The 27,591-nt window shown below is 46.2% G+C and overlaps 1 protein-coding gene across 1 annotated transcript; it reads right to left on the bottom strand.

The window, feature by feature from the left end:
- Positions 1–1,520: 1,520 nt before the first annotated feature.
- axin1 (axin 1) lies at positions 1,521–25,849 on the bottom strand (the record flags this gene model as incomplete). The annotated part of the gene is made up of 11 exons (XM_079745724.1): positions 25,789–25,849; positions 23,313–24,356; positions 20,697–20,837; positions 20,010–20,106; positions 18,216–18,353; positions 15,628–15,986; positions 14,755–14,910; positions 12,896–13,099; positions 11,480–11,587; positions 9,009–9,158; positions 1,521–1,647 (listed from the first exon to the last, which is right to left on the bottom strand). The coding sequence occupies exons 2-11, from the start codon at positions 24,275–24,277 to the stop codon at positions 1,521–1,523; spliced, it is 2,445 nt and encodes an 814-aa protein (XP_079601850.1). The 5' UTR covers positions 24,278–24,356; positions 25,789–25,849.
- Between the last annotated feature and the right edge of the window lie 1,742 nt (positions 25,850–27,591).

The following is a 27,591-nucleotide window of genomic DNA, read 5'->3' on the forward strand; positions in this document are numbered from 1 at the left end:
GAAATGTGATATTATTTTTAAAATATATTTTTTAAACACTTCCTATAGTGACTCCTAGGCTCTATGTTAAACCATCCGTCACAATGGTAAAAATGATGAGAATGCAAGTATAACATGGAAATCCTTTGAATGTTCTTGCCAGCGAGTAACAATGATAAAGATATTGACAACGATAATGCATAACACGCGTGAATCTCCCTCAACAGACTCCTAAAAACCGCAGGCATATTCAGGGCATCAAAGTGCCTTTTCTTTTTCAAATCAAGGCTGGCTTTTCTTGCATGCAACCAAATAATACTACATTGAAAATAACCAAACCCCCGCATTTCCTCCCACCACCTATCAGTCATTAGTAATCTAGACCTGTCCACAAAAATGTATAACTTTATTGCAATGAAAAATCCTTAGTTTTAATTTCAGGGAAAAGGCATTATCATGTCTGATTGTACTTCTTTAAGTGCTCTTATGAGCTAAACCCTTACAATGTTGAACTAATGTAGGTGATGAAACATAAAACAAATTCTAATCAGGCTTTTTTTTTACTGCCAAAATACAGAGGACATTGATACAAATGTATACATTCGCTTGTAATTTTCCCTCAACAGTTTTAAAAACTACAGCTTTTTTCCCGGCTAGATTACATTCTACGGTAGGTGTTGCAGGTAAAAAATCTATCAAAGTGCATGCCAAAATAGATCTGATGGATGTGCTTATACATGTCACCGACAAAAAAAGGAAAAGCCTTTAAATGGCTCGAATAGAGAAAGATAGAGACTACGGTGTTCCCGGTTCATTCGGAAGATTGATTTTTGCAAATACAGTGCAAATTTTTACTTGGCCCGGGGTGTCAGGTTAACAAACACTGAAAGTGCAGCCTAATGAAATATCACTCGGTGGGTGCTCTGAATGTTAAATGCATTTTTAAGAGCAAATCCATAAGAGCTGGCTGTTGCAAGGCATGTTCAATCAGCAATGTTGGAGACCCTGTATTTGTTCTACAGGCACTGTACCCCATGCTTCCAAATCACTGAAAATTACAGCTTTCTTCTTAAATACTTAAATATATAAAACTTTGTTATTCCTTTTTTTTTTAAAACAGACACTGTACAGATCTGGTACCAATACATATAAAAAGAAAAATTACAAGTGCGTTTACTTTAGAAAGGATACCTTCCAGTTGACCATATAAAAATATGTAGCCTTAGTAGCAGTTTTTCGTCCTCTGCTCCACTAGCATATCAATATGATGCTACATCTCTCTATGCAATAACGAGAATACCTTGATTTTTTAATTCAGCCCAAAGTCTTTCCTCTTGTACCACTTGCTGCTGCACTCAGCATTAAGGACCATGAACCCCTTGATCCAATCCCACTAGTAGCCCCTACAAACCACTGGGAGCTTGTTCTTATCTGTCCCATTCCCACTTTCCTGCACCTCTCACTCTAAAAACACTTTCTCTCTCCCATCCAACTTCTTGCTCGTTCCATCAGAAACATACACTGTACGTCTTGATTCGGACTCAGTCGATCTTTTCAACTTTACCGATAATCTTCTCTTCAAAGATGGGCAAAACAGCGTGGTCTTCACGCACTTCCTCGAAAACCACCCCGCAATCAAACTCATCGCTTAACTTCTTGAAATAAAACCTGGAGAAAAAAAAGGAAAGAAATTTATCTCAGTTTAATTCGATTTGCGACTTTGTGGAGTACATAATCAGTTATCTCACTGTGTTCCTGAATTTGAATGAGATTTAAGCACCACATATTTTAGCAATCATGTCACACACGTAATTTGCATTTTAAATTTTCACATTAATCAAAGAAACTGATGCTCACGACAACGTGGATCCTACTGGGTCAGAGTGCGATAAGCTTTCACACAGCATGAATTGAAGACATAATTTGTCTGAAGATTTTGCCTGAAATAAATGTCATGTTTTAGAGTGCATTATCAGTTGGTGGCCCTGTACCTGTGTCACCTGGGTCAAGATCTGATCTTAGTAAAGTTAAGTAGAGCGAAGATAGAGAGGTTTTGGTAGAGGTAGGTTTAAGCTGAGTCTCCAAATAAAAAAAATTTAACACAGGCAAACCAACACAAACATGAAAATATAAATTTGATGTGACAAAAACCAGTGGATATGTCGAGGGCCGATTGTTCAATTTCATAATTTGGCCCCTCTATTGAAAGGTCAGGGCAAATATAATTAAATGATATCAAGTCTAAGCATCGCAAATTTATCATCTTTCATGTGCCATAATTAGAGTTCTTATGATATATGGTTTGTGTAGATATTTTGAAAAATATGGTGATGAAATACATAATAAAGCGCAGGTTTTGCACGCTTATAAGTCTGTTTGGGGTTGGCGTTCAATATAGCTGACAATAACAATATGGGGGCTCATCCGGGATATTATATTGTTTAAAGAAATTAGTAGAGATGTTGGTAGTTGTTTTAACTAGTTTGTTTTCAAAGTGAAAAGTCACTTCCGGTGGTTCACGGTGAGTATTGGCGTCCGGGTGTGCACGGTCCCGCCTTCACAGGTTGATAACAACTCCCTCAGTTAGACAGAAGTGTCCAGCTGGGTCGCACAGCGGCTCCTCCATCGGACACTTGTTTTTTGTTTTTCCTTTATTATTTTCTGAGTAAATCCTGGGCGGGGACCGAGTTCCCCGACGGAGGTAGGCGTTTCAGGACTCCGGTCGCTGAAGTTTTGCCTTTCAAGTCGCCTCGAGCCCGGCACGCACCAGAAGATAGACAGGTTAGTTCCTCGCTATGTAGGGTCTGGGGGATGTTTGTTCATTGTAAGGTTGGGTTTGTTTGTGTGTGCAGCGTCCGGTGTTAATAGTTATTACGTCTGCCCCGGAGTGAGTGGATTACACGCTAAATGGTTGGTAGCTTAGCCTAGCGGCTAAGCGCTATTGCCGGCGTGATGGCGGGTGTGACAGCGTTTAGCGTGGAGGAGTTTGTGGCGGAGCCTGCGCTGTGTAAACTAGACAACAGTAGAAAAGTTGACTTATTTGCGATTGCCGACCACTACGGTAATCAAGTTTCGGTCTCTCTCCTTAAGAAGGAACTGAAAGCTGCCGTGGTGGATGGGTTAGTGGAAAGGGGAGCTTGTAGTCTACCAGCGACGGTGGCCGTGGCCATGGCTGTCTCCGCAGGGGAGGTCCACTCCGAGTTTCGGGGGGGGGGGGGGGGGGAAGCGATTGAGCCACGAGCCATTTTGAACGTGACCCCAGGTGCAAAACGTGGTGGCATGGACGATAAGCAGTTTACGTTGCCGCGTTTTGACCCATTGTCTGTCGAAACGACTCCTGGCTCCAGAATGGACGCCCGGGTCAAGCTGCGTTTAGCTCGTCTCCAGCTGGAGATGGAGGAACGGGAGCGTGAATTTCAGCTCCGGAGGAAGCTGGAGTTAAAACGGTTGGAGGCAGAGACCGCTGTCAAGATGCGCGAGCTGGAACTACGGTCTAGCTCAGCTTCGTCTGGCGCACGGTCGTCTGTTTCTTCTGGCACTTTTGATGTGGGTGGGAACATTTCTTTGGTTCCCGTCTTTCGAGAGTCTGAAGTTGAGGGTTATTTTGGTGCGTTTGAGCGCATTGCCGCTGCTCTGCACTGGCCGAAGGATGTGGGGGCAACACTGCTACAATGTAGGTAAACAGGTAGGGCTCAGGAGGCTTGCGTTTCTCTTTCTCTGGAGGACGGCCTCTCTTATGAGAAAGTAAAGAGCGCGATATTGCGGGTATATGAGCTGGTGCCTGAGGCGTATAGACAGCGTTTTCGTAGCCTTAGGAAAACAGCAGGCCAGACATACGCTGACTTGGCCAGGGAGAAGGGGATACTGTTTGACCGGTGGTGTTCAACTTGTAAGGCGGATGACTTTGTTTCGATGCGTGAGCTGATGTTATTGGAGGAATTTAAAAACTGTGTGCCTGAGCGGACCGTAGTATACCTAAATGAGCAGAAAGTATCTACTCTACGGCAAGCGGCTATCCTTGCTGATAAATTCGCTCTCACCCACAAAAGCGCCTTTTTTAGGCACGAGTCCTCCACTCACCGTAAGGCTGCTCTTAGGTCTAGTGACACGCGTGTTCCACGTGCTGGTACATCTCTCTCTAGTCCTAAGACAGATAGGCAATGTTTTTTCTGTCAGAAGACTGACCATTTAGTTGCCGACTGCAATGCGTGGAAACGTAGGCAGCAGACGGCAATTTCAAAGCCCAAGGGTGTGGGGCTAGTTAAAACAGTAGCCAGTTGTTCACGATCCCCCAGTCAAGCAGGACCTGATGAGTGTTTCAGACCTTTCATTTTCCCTGCATTTGTCTCGCTCACGGGTGAAGCGGATGATCAGCGTCCTGTCACAGTGTTGCGAGACACCGATGGCTCCCAGTCATTCATCCTTTCCGCCGTGCTGCCCGTAAGCGCAGAGTCTGCCTGTGATGCGAGCACAATCGTAAGAGGTATTGGGATGGGTTTTGTACCTGCACCTCTTCACCGCATTCACGTCCAGTCTAACCTTAAAACTGGTTTCTTCCCGGTAGCTGTGCGTCTCTCGTTCCCCATCGATGGTGTTGACTTTATCATGGGTAACGACACAGCTGGGGGTAGAGTATATCCATCACCCGAGGTTGTCGACATCCCTATTGCGGAATCTAGACATGATGATCTGGCCCAATTTCACCCCGATCTGTTTTCAGTTAGCGTGTTAACTAGGGCTCAAGCCAGTAAACAAGATCAGGACGTTGATCTGTCTGACTCTGTTTTTGGTTCTGCCTTATCTGAGGACAGGTTGCCACCTACGGGGGAAACGGAAAGTGTGGAAGTGGGGCAGGCCCCGTTGCTGATCATGTGCTGCCACTGACACGTGAAGCCCTCATCAGCTCCCAATCAGGTGACCCATCTTTAAGGAAATGTTTTGCAGCTGTGGAGGATGTCAGTAAGTGTACTGAGGGTCAGTCGTTTTCTGTAGATAACGGGGTCTTGATGCAGAGGTGGATTTCGCCGCTAGGTAAAACCAATTCAGTTGGTGGCTGGGGACCAGTGTGTCAGATAGTGGTTCCTGTTGCATACCGGCGGCATGTACTAGAGGTAGCGCACAAACATCCCTGGTCTGGTCACCTTGGTGTCACTAAAACCTATGATCGTATCCTAAAACATTTCTTCTGGCCAGGAATGAAGACAGAATTGGCCCGCTTCTGCAAAACATGTAGTACCAGCCAGGTGGTTGGGAAGCCAAATCAGGTTGTTCTGCCGGCCCCTTTGCACCCTATTCCTGCTGTTGGTGAACCCTTTGAACGTGTGTTGGTCGATTGTGTTGGTCCATTGCCGAGGACAAAGTCTGGTAACCAGTTTTTGTTAACAGTAATGTGCGTTGCCACCCGTTTTCCTGAGGCCATTACACTGCGAAAAATTACTGCACCTGCCATCACAGCAGCATTAATCAAGTTCTTTACCACGTTTGGGTTACCGAAAGTTGTGCAAACTGATCAAGGAACTAATTTCCTGTCAAGGTCTTTTAGGCAAACATTGCAGTCTCTGGGCATCACTCATTCAGTCTCTAGTGCGTATCATCCACAGTCGCAGGGGGCGCTGGAGCGTTGGCATCAAACTCTTAAGTCTGTGCTGAGTAAGTACTGTCATGATACAGGGAGGGACTGGGATGAGGGTGTCCCATTTACACTGTTTGCCATACGTGAAGTCAAACAGGAGTCCCTGGGGTTCAGCCCGGCTGAACTTGTGTTCGGGCATGATGTGCGGGGCCCCCTGAAGGTATTAAAGGAACAGTTCTTGTGTAATATTTCTCAACAGACTACTGTTCAAGATCTTGTATCACGGTGTAGGGAGCGTTTACGTCATGCTTCTGCGCTGGCTAAAGTGGCCCTCTCCTCCTCTCAGGAGAATATGAAGCAACGGTTTGACCGGAAAGCGGTTAAGCGTGAGTTTGAACCGGGTGAGAGAGTTTTGGTACTGTTACCGACGCCTGGCTCTGCTCTTACTGCCCGTTTTTCAGGCCCGTATGCCATAAAGAGCAAAGTGTCTGACACAAACTACGTTATCCACACACCTGAGCGCAGGTGTAAGGTGCGATTGTGCCACATTAACATGCTCAAATCCTATCATTCCAGAGAAGCTGTCCGGGGGGAGCAGGAAAAAACTCTGGAGACTACTGCCCCCGGCGAGACATCTACTTCCCTGGTTTGTGTGGAAACCTGGTCTGACGATGGTTTGGCAGTACTGGGCAGTGATCAGCAGAGTGGTAGGCTGTCTAACACAAAGTTCTTGTCGAAAATAGACACCCATCTGAACCATCTTCCTGTAGATCAGCGACAAGAGATATTTTCTTTGTTGCGCTCCCACCTGTCCCTGTTTAGTGACGTACCATCTAGCACCAACGTATTAAAACATGACATCGATGTGGGGACTGCATCTCCCATTAAACAGCATGCGTACCGTTGTCCACTAGCCAAAGAGAGCTGATGAAAAAGGAAGCTGACTATCTGTTGGAAAATGGTTTAGCTGTGCCTGGCTGTAGTCCTTGGAGTTCCCCTTGTTTGCTGGCTCCTAAATCTGATGGCACCTCACGGTTTTGTACCGACTATCGTAAGGTTAATGCAGTTACGGTGTCAGACTCATTTCCTTTGCCTCGCATGGAGGACTGTATAGATAGTATTGGGCCGGCTACATTTATTACAAAGCTCGATCTGCTGAAAGGGTACTGGCAGGTTCCATTAACACCCAGAGACTCTGAGATCTCAGCGTTTGTTACCCCAGACCACTTCCTGCAGTATACCGTTATACCGTTATGCCATTTGGGGTGAGGAATGCACCTGCCATATTTCAGCGGCTGATGAACCTGGTGCTAGGGAATGTCAGGAACTGTAGTGTTTATCTTGATGATGTCGTCGTGTACTCAAGCGATTGGGCCAGTCATATTGCTAGCTTGACGGCAGTGTTTGAGCGGCTTGTGGAAGCATCCTTGACCCTTAACCTAGCCAAATGCGAGTTCGGTAAAGCCATGGTTACATACCTGGGGAAACAGGTCGGCCACGGGCAGGTCCGGCCCGTAGACGCTAAAATCTCGGCCGTGCTGTCCTATCCGGTTCCCACGTCAAGGCGTGAACTACGATGGTTTTTGGGTATGGCTGGTTATTACCAGTGTTTTTGCAAAAACTTCTCGGTGGTAGTTAATCCTTTAACCAGTCTGTGTAGCACTAGGATTCCATTTATATGGAGTACTGAGTGTCAATATGCCTTTGAGGCAGCCAAGTCTCTTCGCTGTAGTGCATCTGTCCTGGCGGCGCCTAATTTCTTTCGTCCTTTCAAGTTGGAGGTTGATGCGAGTGCTTCAGGAGCTGGTGCTGTGCTAATACAGGATGAGGAGGGTGACGTGTGTCATCCAGTGTGCAACTTCTCGATCAAGTTCAAACGTCATCAACTAAACTACTCCACGATTGAAAAGGAGACCCTGGCTATGCTACTCGCGCTTCAACACTTTGAAGTATATGTTGGTGCCAGTCCGTCTCCCGTGGTTGTATACACAGACCATAACCCTCTTGTCTTCCTGACGCAGATGTACAACCACAACCAGCGACTGATGCGTTGGGCCCTATTGGCGCAAGGTTACAACCTTGAGATTAGGCACAACAAGGGGACCGACAATGTGGTGGCTGATGCCCTGTCCCGTGGGTAAGAAAGAAGAAGAAACGTTAAAAGGGAGGAGATAATTCTGATGATTCTGATTCTGTGTAGTGTGTTTTATCGGGGATCGTGCTAAATGTAGCAAACTTGGTTTGCACTTATGGGAGGGGGTGTTACGTGTGTGTTTTTCCTCTGCTGTCTTGTGTACTGTTCCAGGTGCCACCCTCCCCATCGGGCTGGTCAGACACACCTGCAGCCCCTCAGCAATCAGGTGGATTGCTACAAAGCTGCAAGGATGAAAGCAGACGGGGCCAGTGGGCCAGATAGGCGAACAGAGTTTGGGTCGCTGTCGGTCGCGAGTCAGAGCTTACGTGGTGCTCTTCGTCGTGGCATTGCTCCCTCAGTGGAGGGATAGTGTTATTGTTTGTTTCCGTCTGAACATAGGACTCATTTATGGGCAATAAATGGTATATTGGTTTACATCCTGCTACTCTATTTCGATCTTTAAACAACCGGTTTAATATTAATTGTTGCTCCCCTCTTCCCCCTGGACACCACAGGAGGGGTCGTAACAATAGCCAACAATGGTTATGATGGAGTAAAAGTTGAGAATCGTATGGTTTTATGGATGTGCTTTCTCACATGTTATTGCTCACGGGGGGGAGGGGTGGGGCCCGGATACGGGCACTCTCGGAAAGACGAGATGAGTGCCTTGTTTCCACCGAGCGGTGAGGTTCGGTCGGTGCGGCTTGGAGCGGGACAGCTCGGTTTACGCCAAATCCGGCTCGCGTTTCCACCGCTGGCAGTACCCTTATGGTAGGTGTTAAAGTGTTTCGGTATGGTAACTATGAAGCAAAAGGAGGGGAATTGTATTCAACACGCGCGTGGAGCGACCCACGGCTGACCTATCTTCTAGCCACGGGGCTACCAACGGGGCTGCCATGGGTTTCTGACCTGATCTGACTCCCGCTCCGTGTTTGTATCAAGTAGGCGTGGCCTATGTGACGTATTGGCTCCGACTTCCGTGTCTGTCTTAAAGATGCTGCCTTCTGTGGCTGGAGTAGTTATTACAGCTTGTATGTTGGTCCTGCTCCCCTTCTGGCTATGTATAGTAATTGCAGCTTATGTGTTCGATCCTGCTTCCTTGTGGCTATGTGGGGGTAGCTGATGTGCTTACAATACGTAACATAGGGCGGGGTTTAAACCGGATGGCCGAAAAATAGGTACGGCTCAGCGCGCTTATTTTGGGACCCTGCCCAACTTTTCGCAGATATAAGCTACCGTGCCGCACCGTACCGCACAGAACCGTAACACACCACTCGGTGGAAACGAGGCATAAGACGCACACACATACACTGCAGTTTGTACCTGTAGCTGCCTCTCTTGGTGAGCAGCTCCTTGAACTGGCCCAGGGTGACCACCCGGCCCTTCACGGACGTCCGGTAGGGGATGGGTTCTCCACAGAAGTAGTAGGCCACCGTGGTGTTCTCGTTCGGCTGCCTCCTCGCCGCTCTGTGTCTGGAAGAAAGTGAGACAAATACTGTAAAACACGTGATAAAAGTGTGGCGGTATGTATCTGTCTATAAAGCAGATAGAGAAATATAGATAAGATAGATGGATAGATGGGTTGATACAATAGACACTGTAAATAGATGTATGTATCCAGCTGCAATATGGCACGTTCAATTCTACCTCTGGTGGGACTTCTCAGTGTCACCTCACAGAGCTTGTTTCAATGTAGGGAGCACTATGATTATTATCAGACAGGCCTCTTCCTCTCTCTCTCTCCCTCTCTCTTCACTCCTCTCTTCTCCTCCATCTCTCTCTCGGTCTTCGTCTGTCTCTCTCCCTCTCTGAGTCACGACACAGTAAGTAACAGAGCATCTGTGTTATTACGAGCATAAAAGAGGACGATAAAACACAATATCGGGGAAAGCATCACTGACGACTACCCACAGAAAGCGATAACGGCTACAACCGAAGCCGCATGCATGACTGAAGCATCCGTTATTGAAATGCATTATGCGTGTCTAACCGAATACTTATTTCCCAACATATAATTTCCCTATAGCCCGACCCACAGATGACAGGAAGCCCACCGAGGACCTGGGAAGATTTAACGATAACATGTGATGGAATGCCTCTAGATTGAACCCGATGCCGCTGTGCTTCACACAGTACAGTCAGTGCTAATGGGATTGAAAGGTCACTCAAACTGTATATTTTGATATTCCGTGATAGCTCAATGTATAGGCTTAGTGTGGCAAGCTATGGCAGGCTTTGTTGTTTGATTCAAATCAGTCCAGTTGTTTTGGTTGTTTGACGCGTTTCTTTGGTGCAAAAATGTAACTGATAACAGTGTTGCAAAACTACTGCAGTGAATACACTTAGATCAAATTTGTTAATTTGTGCATGACAATTAAAAAGGCTTTCTAGTGCCATTGTGCAAGCAGAACATAAATCAGCCCTGAAGATGAATTCTAAGAATTGTGTGGTTTGATCCAACATGAAAGAAAATTGCTTTTATCTGCCTGCCAACAGTTTGCATACATGAGTCAAGGGGTCAGAAACGAATCGATCTCAGCCATTCTGAGCTGGTACAAAATGAGAAGCTGTGCTTGTGCGAATTGAGCTCCTTTTAATATTTGTATGAACGATCAGAAAAGGTTGTGAATATGTTTTTAAATTGACTTGCTGTTACCGCCATCTAATAACACAGGGAGTCCAGTTGAGTACATAATTATCTACAAACATGCGCCTTAATGGCTTCTGCTTGAATGCAATGCAGTGGTTATTCAGTAAACACGGGGCACATCGTGATGTTTACCACGAACCCAGCTCCCGTTCAGAGGGAACAGTCTAGTGTAACCCTCACGATACAACGCGGCGACGACAGTGAGCAGGTCAGACATCTTCATCTGTAAATGTTGAAATATCCACATTTATATCTCCACCCGCTAGTGCATTAAAACCATGTGGGCGATACGCCTTGAGGCGACCCGGGTTATATTCTGACCAGCGATCCTTCAAGGCCTCTCTTCTGCCCTTTGTCCAACTCCCACGTCTCTATTCACTGTTATATATGTAATATAATATTTATTGTATATTAAACATCTATGATATATTTTAGATAAAAAAATAATAATGTTAATTTTTTTTTACCACTGCGGCCTCCTCCCTTCCACATGGGAAATGCATCCTATTTCATCAACATCGTCATTTATATTCAGCAGGAACAGGGTTCTCCTGAATAAGCATAGAGTGCATACATAGTGCATTACAGTGAACGGCTTTTAGGAAATTGCTTTCAATTGTGTGAAGGGTCCACACATTACTGAAAGTCATAAGAAAAGTAATCAAACCACTAGCACATGAAACAGCCCAAACTACAGTCAAGTGAATGGGCTGCTGGGATCACCCATCAAGGTTTACTTTCAGTGTCTTTGGACAAACCACAAGGTCAAGCTAAAAACAGCAGGCGGCTGAGAGATGTGGGAGCTATGAACTACGGCATCAAGGGGGTCATGGGACCAATGATATTGGGGTGGTCATGTGATCTATGACACAGGGTGGGGGGCAGGGGTCATGTGATCTATGACACAGGGTGGGGGCATGGGTCATGTGATCTATGACACAGGGTTTGGGGGCATGGGTCATGTGAGCTGTGACACAGGGGTGGTCATGTGATCCATGCCAAACGGATTGATCTTGTGACCTCATGGGCGGTGGTCATGTCGGCTATGACGTGGGCGCCCTAGGTGACCAATGACATAAGGAGCCAGGGTGGGTTGGTGGATCGGGGTTGGGGTATAGGGGAGGAGGCGAGGATGGGGACGTACTCAGGCTCGGAGAGACTGCAGTCAGAGACGGCGGGCACCTCATCCAGCGGCGGGAACAGGGCCGGCCTGATGGCCGTGCGGCCCCTCTGGATCACCTCCATCACATACCTGGGGGCGACCGCAAACCCTGCTGGTTAGACACAGCCCCCGTCTAACCCCACCGGCAACACCGTGCCCAACACGCATCACGCTGCTTTGATCCCGCCTTCGACGCGAGGATGTACAGTATGTGACTGCCAGCAGGACCTGACCAATGGGAGAGTTGCTCGGTATGTAATCCAAGGGAGAATGATCTTACTCCGCACTGGCATTGTTCACACTGCAACCCAAAAGTGTCCCGAACCCAAAGGTGGTTTGCTCATATGTGACAAAGATTAAATTTTTTCAAAAATGTGTACAGCACAAATCACAAGGAATCTGATATTTTCAATTCTTAATTTGGGAAACCTTCATTTGTGGTCCAAAGGGTAAGAACCAGGTCAGATTTTTAGAACTGCAACCTGTCAATGCCTGAACAGTCATATAAGAACTCATGCAACTTTATTTCACTGCACTGGTAGGAGTCGCTAAGTGAAAATGGAGCACAGCTGCGATGGAGGGGAACAGACAGTAGTAGTAGTCCTTCACAGTACTAATGTTGTTTAAAGTAGCCCTTGACATCCTGAAGTTGCTGCTCCAGTGAAGCCTTCCACACAATGATCCCAGCGCTCTCGTCTCCTACTCCGCGCCCACACACACACGCTTCAGTACAGAAGATGTAGCCATCGCTCCACAAAGAGCCGTACGTCTTTGTTATCGTTTCTTTTGTGCATGCGGGTCGGTTCGGACTGTGAGCAGTTACCACCGGCCTCTGATATTCGCCACCTTTAGAAAAATAACGCAAAGAGCCAAACAGAAAAAAACAATTCCAAGCAATAAATCCTAGTTGAGCACTCCAGTTTGCAGTGTGAACGGAGCCAAAGAGACGCCGGTATTACAGTATTGACAAACAGCTCATCACCTAATCTAGCAACCACTTAGCTCTCAAAGCTTACTTATGGTTCCACATCGACGCAACACAAGCGGGTTCTGACCCATTACGTCCTTGCGGACCCTTCTTGCGTCCAGCGCAAGGGCCTGACGAGCGCCTCCCAGAAATGTTAACTTTGCATCGAGGCGACACGACGCAGCAAGGGCTGTGATTGGTCCGCTGGCTAAAACCCGACGCAGAACCAAAACGGGTTCACGACTGCGTCGAGGCAACGACCACGTCGTCTGCGTTGTCATTGCATTTGCGACGACGTGGGACCATAACTAATACCTTAACGGTGCGTCGGCTTAGCGCTTCGATGACTCCTGGTTACGTCGTCAAAGGCATGAACCATTGAATGGAAAACAAGAATGGGGAAGAAGAACAAGAATCCCCGCCCTCCTCACCTCTGCTTGGGCTGGGCGGCGGCTGTGGCTCCGCCCCCGACGCCCTCCTCCTCGAGCCGCCGACGCACCTCCTCCAGCTGGGTCAAGGGGTTGGGCGCCAGGTTGGGGGGCATGGTGGGGTCCTGGATGAAGGGGTGGGACGGCCGCGCGTTGCAGACGGCGACGCCAATACCGCCGCCGTTGTTGTTGTTCCCTGCGGCGCTCCTGGGAACACAACATCGTTTGGTTGTCCTTCCTGCAGTGTGTGTGTGTGTGTGTGTGTGTGTGTGTGTGTGTGTGTGTGCGCGTTTGAACAGCAGAAACCTCACCACTCAAGATTCAAATTATGTATTTATTTTTCGCTCGCATGCTAGCAAATATTAGTTTATCGTGCATTTGTTGTGTGCCCTTGGTTTATTGAGCTTTTCATGGAAAATAGAAAGACGACAAAAATAACACTTCCAAAATAAGAAACCCCATCAGTCTCTCTTCTCTAGCTCTCTGTGTGTTCACCATTATAACCGCCTTCCCTCAGGATACACAGATACAGGTCACTCCTATTCAAAACCATGTTCTAAAACCACTTATTGGACTCTGTGCCAAATTTAACTCACTCACTCTCTCTGTCTCTGTGCCAATGACTCTCACTCACAAGCTCACTAAATCTTCTCTGGGTCTCACAATCTATCTTTGTCTGTCTATGTCTCTCTTACTCACTCACAAACTCACTCTGTCTTTCTCTCTCTCTAACTGACTTTCTCTGTCTCTCACTCACTCACAAACTCACGCCATCTCTCTCTCCATCTCTTGCTGTGTATATCTCTGTGTCTGTCTCTCACCACCCACACTCTCTCTCTCTCTGTCTCACTTTGTCTGTCTCTGTGTCTCTCATTCACTCTATCTCTCTCTGTCTCTCTCTAACTGTCTGTCTCTATGTCTCACTCCTCTTTTTCTCACTCTCTCCATCCATGTTCTCTCTCTATGTCTCTCACTCACTATCTCTCTGTAATTCTCTCTCGCTAACTGGCTTTCTCTGTCTCTCACTCACAAAATCACACCATCTCTCTCTGTCTCTCTTAATGTCTATCTGTGTCTGTCTCTCACCCACCCATTCAGTCACTCTCTCTCTCTCTCTCTCTCTCTCACCACCTCTTATTGTCTATCTCTCACCACCCTCTCTCTCTCTCTCGCTCTCTCTCCACCTCTTACTATCTATCTCTCACCACCCCCTCTCTCTCTCTCGCCACCCTCTCTCTCTCTGTCTGTTTCTCACCCACCCTCTTTGTCTCTGTCTCACTCACTCTCTCTCTCTCTCTCTCCACCTCTTACTGTCTATCTCTCACCACCCTCTCTCTCTCTCTCTCTGTCTGTTTCTCACCCACCCTCTTTGTCTCTGTCTCTCTCTCACTCACTTTCTCTCTCTCTCTGTCTCACTCTCTCTGTCTCTGTGTCTCTCATTCACTCTATCTCTCTCTGTCTCTCTCTAACTGTCTCTGTCTCACTCCTCTTTTTATCACTCTCTCCATCCGTGTTCCCTCTCTATTTCTCTCACTCTATCTCTCTCTAATTCTCTCTCTAACTGGCTTTATCTGTCTCTCACTCACTCACAAAATCACGCCATCTCTCTCTGTCTTTCTTACTGTCTGTGTCTGTCTCTCACCCACCCTCTCTCTCTCTCTCTCTCTCTTTCACTCTCTGTCATTCTCTCTCTCTAACTGACTTTCTCTGTCTCTCACTCACTCACAAACTCACGCCATCTCTCTCTCTCTCTCTCTCTCTCTCTCTCTCTCTCTCTCTCTCACTGCCTATATCTTTGTCTGTCTCTCACCCACCCTCTCTCTCTCTCTCTCTCTCTCTCTCTCTCTGCGGCTGTCACTCACCCATAGGGGCCCCTCTTGTGCCGGCCTGACTCCTTCTCTCCTTCCATCATCCACAGCAGGATCTTGTGGTTCCGCTCCAGCTCCTCTGGGGGTCCCAGCGGGACGTCCTCTGCCTTCTTCAACGCCCGCTTGCAAAACGCTGCTGAGCCTTTCGTGCTAAAACAAGTGACCAATAGAAACTCACTTAAGAACATGTTGATGGGGGAAGAACATCTATCGATACCATTCATTGGTATTGTCTCATGTTTACATCATATTTTAAGTGTGTTACATCAAATCTTGATGTAACACACTTAAAATATGACCTGCTCACTGTCGTCGCCGCGTCGTATCGTGAGGGTTACACTGGACTGTTCCCTCTGAACGGGAGCTGGGCTCATGGTAAAGGAATGCGTGTTAAAAATTCCATTTCTCTCCCAGTATTGATCTCGTACACCTTATTTCCCCTGAGCAAGGATGAATGTGTAAGATTGCTGCCTGTCTGTCAATCTACGGTATGTATCTATCTATTTGCCTGTCGATTTATCTATATATATATATATCTGTCTATCTATCTTTCTATCTAACTATATATCTATTTGACTGTCAATCTGTCTATCTAACTCTCTATTTCTCTGTCTGTATATTTGTCTGTCTGTCTGTCTTTCTTGTCTGTCTGTCTGTGTTTGTCTGTCTGTCTATCTATCTATATCTTTGTCTGTCTGTCCGTCTGTCTCTCTAACTGTCTATCACTCTCTCTGTCTGTCTGTCTATTGGTCTATCTTTCTATCTATCTTTCTATCTATCCATCTCTTTGTCTGTCTTTGACAATCCATCCGTCCGTCCGTCCGTCCGTCCGTCCGTAAACCTAAAGGTGTGACGCTCGCAGCCCACCTGTGGCCCCCGGGGTCCACGGAGACGGTGCTAATGCCGTCCGCGTAGTTGCGGCTCTTTGAGGCGTAGAAGTCCACACCGGCGTCCCCCTTGGGGGCGTGTCTCCCAGCGGAGGAGAGGCCGTCCGGCGAGCGGGACTGGATGGGGGAGTGCCGCCCCGTGCCGGGGGTCTGGCCCCCGGGGGTCCGCATGACCCGCTGCACGTGGTCGTCCAGGATGCTCTCGGGGTTCTCCTCGTGGGCGTCGCCCAGCAGGAGGGCGTAGTGGGCGTGGCCGTGCGGCGGCTGCTGGCAGTGGGCTCCCGCCCCTGGCCTGTGATTGGCCGGTGGTGCGGCGTGGCTTTCGAGGTCGTCGTCCTCCTAGACGACGATCAAAATAACAACGAAAGAGTCTTTCTTTATAAACGGAAAGATATTTGGATATTTGTCAAAATAAATAATTATGAAACCTTTATAACAAAGACTTTGCTAAAGAAAATTAAAATTACTTTTTTTTTAACTCATGACCACAGAAGTAATTATAAACCCTTTTTTCTATTTATTTTAGGCCTTCTATTAGGACAAATGCCACCAAACAATGCTGCGATATTCAATGTTATAATCACTGTAGCCTGCAGATGTCCGATTTTCTCCCCCTGTTCGTGCCATCCGCAATTGGTTGTTTGGGAAGTTGGACATCAAACTATTTTAATTAATAAGAGGTGAGTTTTATTTTTACTCATTCACACAGAGGATCTGAGATAAGGATGAGAAACAGGGCCCCCACTTCACCGTTGCAATATGGCACATCAGGGCCAATAATGAAACGCATTAACCAGTAATCTTTAACAATACTACCTGTTAACACTGACACTGAATAATGAATCACATCTGCACGAGGCCAGTGTTTGGGAATGTGAAACTAATAGGCGGTCAAAGAGTCAAGAGTCATGACAAAGAGTCGCGCTGCCTGCTTCTTGAGAATATGATAGACGATCTGAAGAGATTTCAATATAAATATTATGATTGTCCTGATCATTGTTCATATTGTCCTCAGAGGCACATTTACCGAAGTCCACGTGAAACCAACATGATAGTGCAGGACTTTAAATCATTCTGCACTCCTTAAGCGATTGCCATTCTGCTATATCCATCTGTTTGACTTCTTGTTGGAGACTATGTCAAGATAACAGGGACTGAAGAATAAGTGGGTTTTGAGTTACACATTCACTTTAAAGACGAATGGCGATAATGGATTTCGTGCTTAATTCTATTTTTTTAACCAAAATTTGATTAAATTTAGACAAGGGCTGCTGGCAAACCACCAGATATGAGTTTACTAATGAATGTGCTGGATTCACACGAGCCACTCGGCCAGAAAAGAAAATCATTGATTTGAAGGAAAAAGAGAATCTCAGCAAAGTTCATGTTCTTGATCCGTTTCTAAGATATGTAAATGACAACTTTTGTTCGATTTTCTTTTGCCTGTAGTTGTAGCAATGTTGCATCTGAGGCTGGATGCCAATGGCTCTGAAAATCTCTGCTTTGGGGTTGACTACTGAAGCAAATTTCCATTTTGGTTCAAAACATACAAAAAACACTTAATGGCGGTCCAATCGAGATCAAAAAGGCAGTGGAGTACATAAGGCTAACAAACACTGAGAGAGAGGGTCTAATTCCAGAGATGAAGCACTCGTTGGCAGAACTAAAACACAATGATGAAGGATTTCATAGCCAAAGGGTTCATTGTTGGTTTTTTGTGTGTTATTCATTATTTCATTGTAGTACATTTGGGTCCCTGTGGTAATTGCTGAGTGAGTTGTTGGCAGCGTGAGAGGATAACTTATAATCAGGACACATACTGGTTTTTAACTGGTTAAATGACCCTGAGTCCTTGAGAAAGATTGGATTGTAGTTCTGGGAGAACGCTGGATTGGCTCCAATTTACGTACAGTAGTGGTGTAACACAACCTTTAAATGAAAAGATTAGATCGATGCACTGACACGCAGTCTATTTGGATACACTGCATGTTGTTGTAGGTCCATCCGTCTACCTTGTATACATTGGAGAATGGCTGGCCGATCCAAAAGAAAACAAAAGTTCTGGTCCACTATTTTCTAGTGCTTGCTGGGAGCTGCTTTAACCAATTCAGCTTCCTTTCTTTTCCCCCTGTCATCTCATGGTAGACACTTGTTTGGAGTCCAACAGTTTGCGGTTCATCAATAATGCATCATGACATCACCAAGGCATTCCCACTGGGCTCCCATGCAGCGTAAGGAAACGCAGATGCACCCAGATTTCTACAACATATTGGCTACTGTTAATCCGTATCTATATATCCATCGGATTTCCTGCAGAGCAGAAAGAACAAGACTGCACCACCACATCGCATTGAGTGGTTGGCTCCCTGACACACACACACACACACACACACACACACACACACACACACACACACACACACACACACACACACACACACACACACACACACACACACACAAACATTCACTCAAAATACCAGCAGCTAGAAGTCAAGTGAAAACCCTATGATTTCTCAGAGACAGCCCGAGAGCCTCTGGGGAAATAAAGCGGGGCCCGCTCCTTACCAGCCGTACTCTCTTGAGCCGCTCCTCCAGGCGCTCCTGGGCCTCCCGCTCCCGCTGCACCGCCTCCAGCCTGCTGATGAGGTCCGCCGCAAACCGGCCCGGCTCCACGTGGATGTCCTTTGGTATCCGATGTGTGCGCTGCAGGGAGTGCCAAACGACATGCCATCGGCTTGTTGTTGGACCGGTTTCACGGTTAATGACGGCAAATGATTCATTTAATTTTTGTAGCGCATTTCGAGGCGCCCCAAAGCCTTCGACATCGTGAGGGTGTGTGTGTGTGTGTGTGTGTGTGACACCTCATCCAGTAGCAGGCTGTAGCACCCAGAGCCAGGGCCCTACCCACTCACATCCACCAGAAGACAATTTTCTTTGCAATTGTAATGGTAATTCTGTTCTTTAATAAACACAGAATATAGTAATATATCACACATTGTGATATGCACGATGCACAATTTGTGACAAATGTATCCCACCTCCTCTGACTAATGACTTCATACAGCTGCATAGCACATAGCTACTTAATCCTACTTAGTTCCATCGCGTGCGTCTATTACCAAGCTAAAGTGCCGGTCGTTTGTGAGTGTGATCAAGAAATCTGCTCTCATCAGTCAAGAATAAACAACGGTTCACCTTTGCTGAGTGGCCGGCTAACCGTTCACGGTTCATATGCAAGGCAAGGAGGCCACTTCATCCCTCTCACTGGGGTTAGCCCTCTGGGTGGGTGTGGACGCCACATCGGACTCATCTGCCAACCTTCTTAAGGTTGAACCTCCTGTCTTATTCTGCTCGTGGAGGCAGTCACTCAATGCATTACAAGCCACGCAACTGGGTCGCCCTTTGCACCCTGGGACGCAACCTCTGCAAGCGATGGAGATTGGCCAGTGGCCTGTGTCTCATGGAATGACCTCGCCGACGACTGAAAAGGTCCAAGAATGGGTCAATGTTCTCTTTGTACATTGTTCTTACTCAAATTCGCCTCTGTGTCGTGATGCATGTGCCTACTGAGATATTTGATTATTATTATATTTTAATTGTAACGATTTGTGAATAGTAATAACACACCAAGAGTTAAAGACCTTCCAAACCCAACGGAAACCGGATGATAATAAATCATGAATTATAGACCAGAAATATCATAACCCCCGATTGTCGATTACATGCGTTTTCAAACCCAGCGGATCAAACTCAATAGATATATGTATTGAGGTGGTTTTTATTCAGATCCAAAGGAAGAGCTGGGGTCATGCGAGGGACGCGTGCTCTCCGATAGGCAGTCGATGCGGTGTGCATCCTAATCGGGTAGAAGTAAAAGGGGTTCACTCCTGGGACTAATTAAAGCTACTGCTCCCTTACCGGGGGGAAGAGGGAAGAAGAAGAGGAAAAAGGAAATTTATAAGAAAAAAAATTATAACAAAAAAAAATTGAACAGGATAAAATAAGAAAATTTGGAGCGGACCAGCAGAGCTACTGAGTCCCCACTTCCAAGTGCGCTGGGTACACACAGCTTAACAGAGGTAACACTGCTGACAGCCCTCTCTTACGCCAGCAGCAGCTATTCTTACATCCATCACAGCTCCGCTGCTTCACGCAAGAGCTTACACCTATGAGCATGCTCTTCAACGGTGGCGGAGGTGGTGATGGTGCTGGTGGTGCAGAATGAGAGACGTGTGCGTGTGTGTTTGTGTGTGTGTGTGTGTGTGTGTGTGTGCGTGTGCGTGCGTGCGTGAGTGAGACAGGGTTGGGGGGGTGAGGTTTAGAGAGAGGGAAAGGGATTGAACCTCCGAAATAACTCACTGGAATATGAGGTAAAGGCACTCTCCCGTTTGCTTTGGCGCTCTCGTGGATCTCGCGCCGATGCTGCTTGCGGTTTCGGTAGGGTGGAACCCCGTCTCTGGAATAAAAAACAGCAACAAACAAACAACAAGAGGAAGACAAAAAGGCATTTTCCGTAAGACGCGCGTTCAAAATAAACATTGCCAGTAATTGCAACAGAGGTGCAAGTAACATAAATTCAATCACTAATTCATATCATTTTCATTGCTATGAATGAATACATAGAACCCAAGATCCTTCAGGTTCAATCTATAAAGGAGGAACCGTTTGATATTGAAACCATAACAACAGCATTCATGATAATCGGGGTGTTGAGTGTTCCCGTTCTAGTGTCAGAATCTCCTGTTGAGGAGTCGGGAGTTGCTACAATGTAATGGCCCATAACTAGCAACAGAAGACAACTGCTAACCGCCGCTAATGGGTTCAGCGTTTCAAAGTGCGATGCGGCAGAGGAGAACAGGAGGAGGAAGACACTCTGATGGCGCCGCCACTCATTTTCCGCGACATGAATTCTCGCTTACAGCTTTGTTAAACTCCTCTGAGGGGGGGGGGGGGTTAAAGGTTGAGGAGCGAGCGGCGATGGATGCCATTAACCTCTGTATAGCACCTGTGAGTGGCCGCACGCGTGTGTGTGAGGAGAACACTCACAGACTGCTATCGGTGAGGGAAATGGTGTCTGCGTCGCTGGACATGCTCTGCTGCTCGCTGTCGTTGGCACTGGCAGCGGGGGCCATGGCATAGCCGCTGTTGACGTAGTACGGCAAGGCGGGCTCCGGCCATGCTGCGCGTCTGGAGGAGAACAACAAAGAGTAAACAAAAACATTAGAGGCAGATTTACACTTGGTTATTAGGTTTCATAACTCGGTTGGGGTTGACATTGTCGTAATTCCGCCCGATGCGTTTTGTAACTTTTCAAGAATGTAGGCACCTATGAAAATGAATTCAGACCTTGATCTTTTCAGTTATTGGGACTACATGTGGTTAAAGTATAGCTGGAGCTAAGCCTATTGTAAATGTTTCTGTAAAACAAAAGATCGGCGTCCGGAGCCTGTCAGTGTCCAAACCTACGGAGGTTGAAGAGGTGTCAATGTGTGAGATAGATAATCAATTATGGGCCAATTTATTGTAATTGAGTACTCGACAGCTGGTTTACAAGAGGGTCGATTCACTTATTGACTCTTATTGACTTAATGTGTTGCTTTTCCCAGTGCCCTGACCGTCTCCAAAACAACCCCTTAAATCAAACTTAATCTTAAACTTGCACCATGTAATTTAAGCCTGTAGGGCTTACTTTTGCACTGCAGTAGACAGTGATACTTCTCATTGTTATGCTCTAAAGACCAAATTGATCCTGAGAAAACCTGGAGAAACCTGGAAAAGAGCAGCCATGGGTGCATTGGTTTCAGTCTATATACACCGAAGTGAAAGGCTACAGTGTGCAAGCTTGAGTTAACTTAACTGCTTCAAATCGATGACCCAACCTTGACCATTTTCAATCCATTGTTGGAAATGTGTAGCAGAAAATGACCTCTAGTTGCACTTGCAACCTGCTAACCTGCAGCCATGTGCCTTCATTTTCTGACAATAAAACAGTCACTATCCAAATACAATAGTAGCATAGAGAAATACAACAGTAACACAGAGAATGTCTGACGGTAAACACGCTGCCGGACAAATTGGATTGACCTGCGCTGAGACCTATCAGCAGCATTAACAGACATTATGGAAAGTAAAGTAACTGAGAATTGGCACCTCATGTCCCTTATTATGCCTACAATTTTCCAGAAAGCTGATACTAAATAAAGCCTCTCCATTTTGTTGTTTCTTTACATACAATCTTGGACAAAATAAATGAATGAAATCAATCCCGACTATTACCACATCATCAAACAAGATCCTGCCTAAAAACATTTACCATATTGATGTAATATCACAAAAAAGAAACAATGAGGAATTCAAGTTTTCATCATTTTCTTTTTTTTTTCTCTGTGTATCCCCAAAATAAGCAGAATTATTAATCTCAAAGAGAAGGTAGTGCTCACAAAACACCTGCTTGGCCCAGGATGCTTATGGATTCAGCAGCACAAGCATTGCACAGGGAGCACTGTGGCAGAGGCTGGACTGAAGGTTATTCACTTAGCAGTATCAGTCTCCCAGATAACCGGATTTAACGTGTGAGAGGAGCACCTGTGGTGGAGCTCTTCACAGATATAAGATGCAGCACTTGACCGGAAAGGTTGTTTTGGGTTTTTTATGGAGCCATCCAGAAAAAGCAATACAACTACAGACAGACCAGAGCTGGGAAAGACTGATAGCAAGTGGACTCGAAGGCTCTCTCTACAAATCAATGCTTAATTCAGACTTAATGAAGCCTATGCCCAGAGGTACTGATGCAGAAAAGTCCAGAACAAGTAGCTTGACAATTATAATGACAAAGAGTTGCTGCTTGAGCTACTTTGAACTAATTGTTAGAATCATTGTTATTCTTATTACTATGCGTTTGTTCTGACAGCCTTATTGGAATACCTAACAAGAAGTTTATATGAAGCACATTTATGAAAGTACAAAAACAAAACATTGCAAACGAACCAACAAACAACAAAATGCGTGGATGACAGATCGCATCCGCCCTAGATCCAAGAAAGGCTATATAGTCATGATCCAGCCTGAACCTCTCCAGCCTGTCAGAGAAGCTCAGATCCTCAGAACAGCCGAGGTGTAAGTCCCAAATGAATTATGAAATAAACACACCGCAATCTCACGCACACATCTAACACTCTTTTATCAGCAAGCGGAAATCCTATCTAGATCACAGCTGACAGAAATAGACCTGCTCGATTCCTTTTGCAGGGAAGAACAGAGTACATGGTATGAATTTGAATCCTTTTTTTAATCAATAACAGTGGCTAGAGCCAATCGTATTTATGGCATAAATTTGAATTGTTTTTCTTTCTATCGATTACAGTCTCTGGATCCAATAACACATAAAGTACAAGGCACGCTCATGTATTACTGAGGGCACTTGGCATTATTTTGTTCTTATTGAATAAAGGTATGTCATGCAAGGCAGATAACCTATGGTATTTTACAGAATTTGATCAAACTACCCTGGAAATAATCCCAAAAGTCTACAGAAAGAATTACACAGGCACAAATAAAAAAGCTCTTGTTAAAAGAATGTAGAAAATAGATTCAGGCCTTAGGAGAGGGAGCAATAGGGTTCAGAACGATAGGAGAGGGAAATGAAGGTGATGGGGGGCTCACCTGTACTCCCGACCGTCCTGCAACCTCGAGCTGTTGGCCACGCGCTGCGACGCCGTCTCCGCCAGCAGCCTCTGGGTGACCTGGATGCACGCCGCCGCGGGCTCGCCGCCGTCCTGACTCCTCCTGGACGACTCCCGCTCGGCCCGCCACTCCTCGTCCTCAGCCAGCGTCGGCAGGTAGTGCCCCGACGACGACGCCGCCGCGTTCCCCGGGATGGAGCTCAGGTCCGCGCCGGCGCTTCTCGGGCTCTCGCCTCCTCCGCCGCCGCCGCCTTCGCCCGTCGTCCGCGCGTACTCCAGATAAAGCTCCGACTTGAGGAACAGCGGGTAGGCGTTCTCCTCCATGGTGGCCTGGATCTCGGTCTGGGCCTGTTCGAACATGGCCGGGTCCACGTGGAGCTTGGCCACGCAGTCCCGGATGAAGCCCTTGGTGGGCGGCTTGATGCGCCGCGACACGATGCCGTTGCCGTCCAGCACGTACTTCCTGTATATGGCCTTGGCCAGCTTCAGCTTCTTCTCCTGGTTGGTGCCGCCGCTGGCCTCCAGCTTGCGGAAGCCGCTGCACGCGAACCAGAAGTCCAGCAGGTCGGCGCAGCCCTCCTGCTTGAGGAAGCGGGCGAACAGGTGGATGCCCTCCTGGTCGTCCAGCAGGGAGTGGAGGGACTCGGCCCACTTGACGTAGGGCGGCGTCGGAGAGGCGCTGCCCTCCGGCTCGTAGCCCAGGTCCAGGTCGGGGCGCCGCGGCGTGGCCACGGACGCCTCACTCTTAGAGGAGTAGGGGAGGAGGAGGAGGGGGTTGGCGTTGGCGTGCGACGGCGCTGTCGGGCCTCCTTCGCCGAACGCCAGCTCACCTTCCTCTCCCGGGACTGGGGGTCGGGGGGCGTCCTCGGTGAAGCCGCCCCCAAGGACGGCCGGGTAGCCCCCCTTGTCGCGTACGCCTCGCATGGCGACGACCGCGGCGTCCATGCACCACGTCTCCGTGGCGACCACACCACCAGACGACCAGATGCAGAGCTCGGCTTATGCCTCTGCAGAATGTGTTCTCCTACAGGGAGAGAACGCAATGAGGTAAGGTTTGGTACGAATCTTTCAAATTACTAGGCATGTGATAGTACAGTGAACATAACTAACTTTCCCATAAAATAAATACAACTTAAAGCTATGGTAACAAATATCTTTCTTTGCTCTAAAAGTGTTTTTTGCCTGAATATAGGTTTTCATTATCAATAGACCTATTATTGAGAACCATAACTCACTGGAAATAAAAACAGTGATGGTTATTGCCATTACTTAGAAATGAATTTTCCACAGGCAACATTTGGTTATGTTGATGTTGACAAGACATCAATGAAATGTTGCTCCTTCTTAACCAGCCTTAAATGTTATCAGATTCTTAAATACTAAGACTTTCCAGTATTCATATAACGGTCACACTGCATCAGGACTGCTTTGAGAGTATACATCACAACTGTGAAACATGTAAGCATACGTGTGTAAATAAGTAATAGAGAGCAGCAAATGCACCTTTGATATTTGAGTTATGATTCTGACTGCATAACCGGCTACATTACGCTATTTAATCCCAATTTTCAATCCTATAACATTCGTGGTAAGTCCACAGTCTGTGTCAAACAGGGACAGGCTACGGAGTTTACATTGCATCAGATTTGTTTTTCCCAAAACGCCGGTATCCGCTGTAATTTGGCTGCAGCGATTCGGCGTGGCGGGTTTCAAAGTATCACACGGAGAGTTAAGGAAATGATCTCTGCGTTACATATACATTACACATCCTAAGATACAACTATGACGCATGCAATCAGTCTCATTGTTGACCATCTCAATAAATGCGCCGGAGGAGTCTTCACCTGAACCACACGTGACAATACAATCATGCATTTCTAAATTGCAACCGGCTTATGCTATAAACCAGTGTGATGCTATAAACCCGTTATCACCCCGTGATCGACTGAAGGACTTGATGTTCGGCGGTATCGGTTCGCTTTGTACGAGTACTGTACTAGCTACACCCCTCTGCTCCTTTGAAGTGTGCCTCACATCACATTCATATCTTGGCCTCTAGAACAGAGTACAACACCAGTGGGTGGGGGAGGGGTAATAGCAACAAACTCTGTACAGACATAGCCGGGCCCTTCTGCAGCCGACCGACAAGTGCACAACTTTGCGAGGCAATGTATTTGTTAATAGCCGCATTGTGTATCCGATACGGGGTTTGAATACACTAAGAATTGTGCCCGTGGACGATTTCCAAACAGTTAGAAGACGCAGAGGTGGAGGGATGCCACTCGATTTCGGGAATTGATTTAGTGCTACATGTACAGCACAGCGATGGCACACACACACACACACACACACCTACACACACACATACACACACACACACACACACACACACACACAAGCTCAGGCTACGGCAATCATAATCTCTGATCTGAAAAAAAAAGTAATCTATACTTCACCTGTGTAAATCTTCGTGTCGCTGTGCCGCGCATCTGGAATTTGAACATGCACAAGTCCCCACAATTACTGTCATATGTAAGAATGGCAAGAGTTTCAAAATAACAAAGACACAGTTCTCCGTTCGCCTTTCCATAGCTGTCTCTAACTGTCTCTGTAGCAGGCAGCGGCTACAAAACACATGATCCACAGCGCCCCGCGTGGTCACGGGGTGAATTACACGACGGTTCAAAAATAAGATGCCCATTTAGTTTTGTTATAACTGAGGACATGTCGACAGACACCCCCACCTGCTCACTGCTCAAGGTGATTATAGATAGATATTATCAGGGGGTAAACAACTTGACAGAAATTTATTGATATGTCTACAAAAAGGAAGACGTATGCAACAATTCTAACAAATCTTCGCTGACATAAAGAATTTTTTCCCCGAAACGTGGGGTAAGTTAAATATGCACCAGTAAACATGTGTTTCTTTCCAGTAGCGTACACATATGTTCTAAATCAGACAAACAAGGAAGAAATTACATATTAATGTTCGCCAAAACATGCAGACCATACGAGTCAACAACGTTTACAACACAATAACAACCAGCCTACACAGTAACAACAACCAGCCCACTCAGTAACAACCAACCCACACAGTAATCACCTTGAGAGGGCCACTGGACTCCGGGCACGCGCCTCCTCCACCAGGACATCCGTCCCCACGTGGTTCCATTGGTGGGTCTTTTTAGAGCACCTCGAGAGGTTGACATTCTCTCTCACATCCGGTGGTTAGGCGACCAGGGTAAATATTGATGAACAAAACTGCTATTTTTCATCCTTTTGCTCCTGAAAAAGAAATTGCATTTGTGTTTCATAAGGAGTTTTAGGCCTTAGTAATTAGATTCAACACACATTATGTATGATTTCAAATAAGTATATAAAGGGGATCTATATAAACCAATGCAGTCTTGAAACAAGAAACAAAACACATCATGGTTGTTTGTTCAGTTCGAATCCCCTTTTACAGTTGCTAACAGTAACATTTTCAGAAGAATAGGCTAACCTTTAACCCGTGGCTAACTTTGTAGATGTCAGACGATTCAATTTATTCTTCGTCTTTCATGAAATCACCTGTTTTAGGCCTAACGTTAGTCAATTCAATGATGTGGTTGAGCATTGCAGTCTGACTTGAGGAATTTAAATTCAACACTAGCATAGTAAGACTTAAAATATAAATTATATATAATTTTCTCGAAAGCAAAGTAGGTTGCAGTTTCATTTTAAGAACATGCCTTGAGCAGTTTATTGAGTATTAAGAGTGAACTTTTATTATAATAATCCTGCAACCTTAATATTCCTTGCTGAATAACTTTCCATTGATGGCATGTAGAACTTTCCATTTCCAAAAGTTTCCTGCCATAACTGACCTTTTATGTATCAAATTATATAGCCTACATAACATTTTTGCAATGTGGGTACACCTGATATGTAAATACAAATGATCATAATGACGATGATGGTGATGTTGATGATAATGGTAAAGTTATTTCCCATGGCTTGATGATTGATCACGACAAAATGTGTTTTGGGTGATTACATTACCAGTGGTTTCTATAATAAATGATCAATGTAAGCTTCTTGCATTTTTAACGAGAAAACCATTGAAATCCACTCTCAGCAGTGCTGTATTTTAAATGTGCAAAAACGACAAATGATGCACATGCAATTACACATTATGTACACTGAAATTACACCACAGATCACTCATTGATCAGCATTTGTGGGTATAATTTATTTAGGCATAGGCCTAAAGCATT

The sequence above is a fragment of the Pollachius pollachius genome (assembly GCF_949987615.1).
Source record: "Pollachius pollachius genome assembly, chromosome: 11".
In the NCBI taxonomy this organism is placed as follows: domain Eukaryota; kingdom Metazoa; phylum Chordata; class Actinopteri; order Gadiformes; family Gadidae; genus Pollachius; species Pollachius pollachius.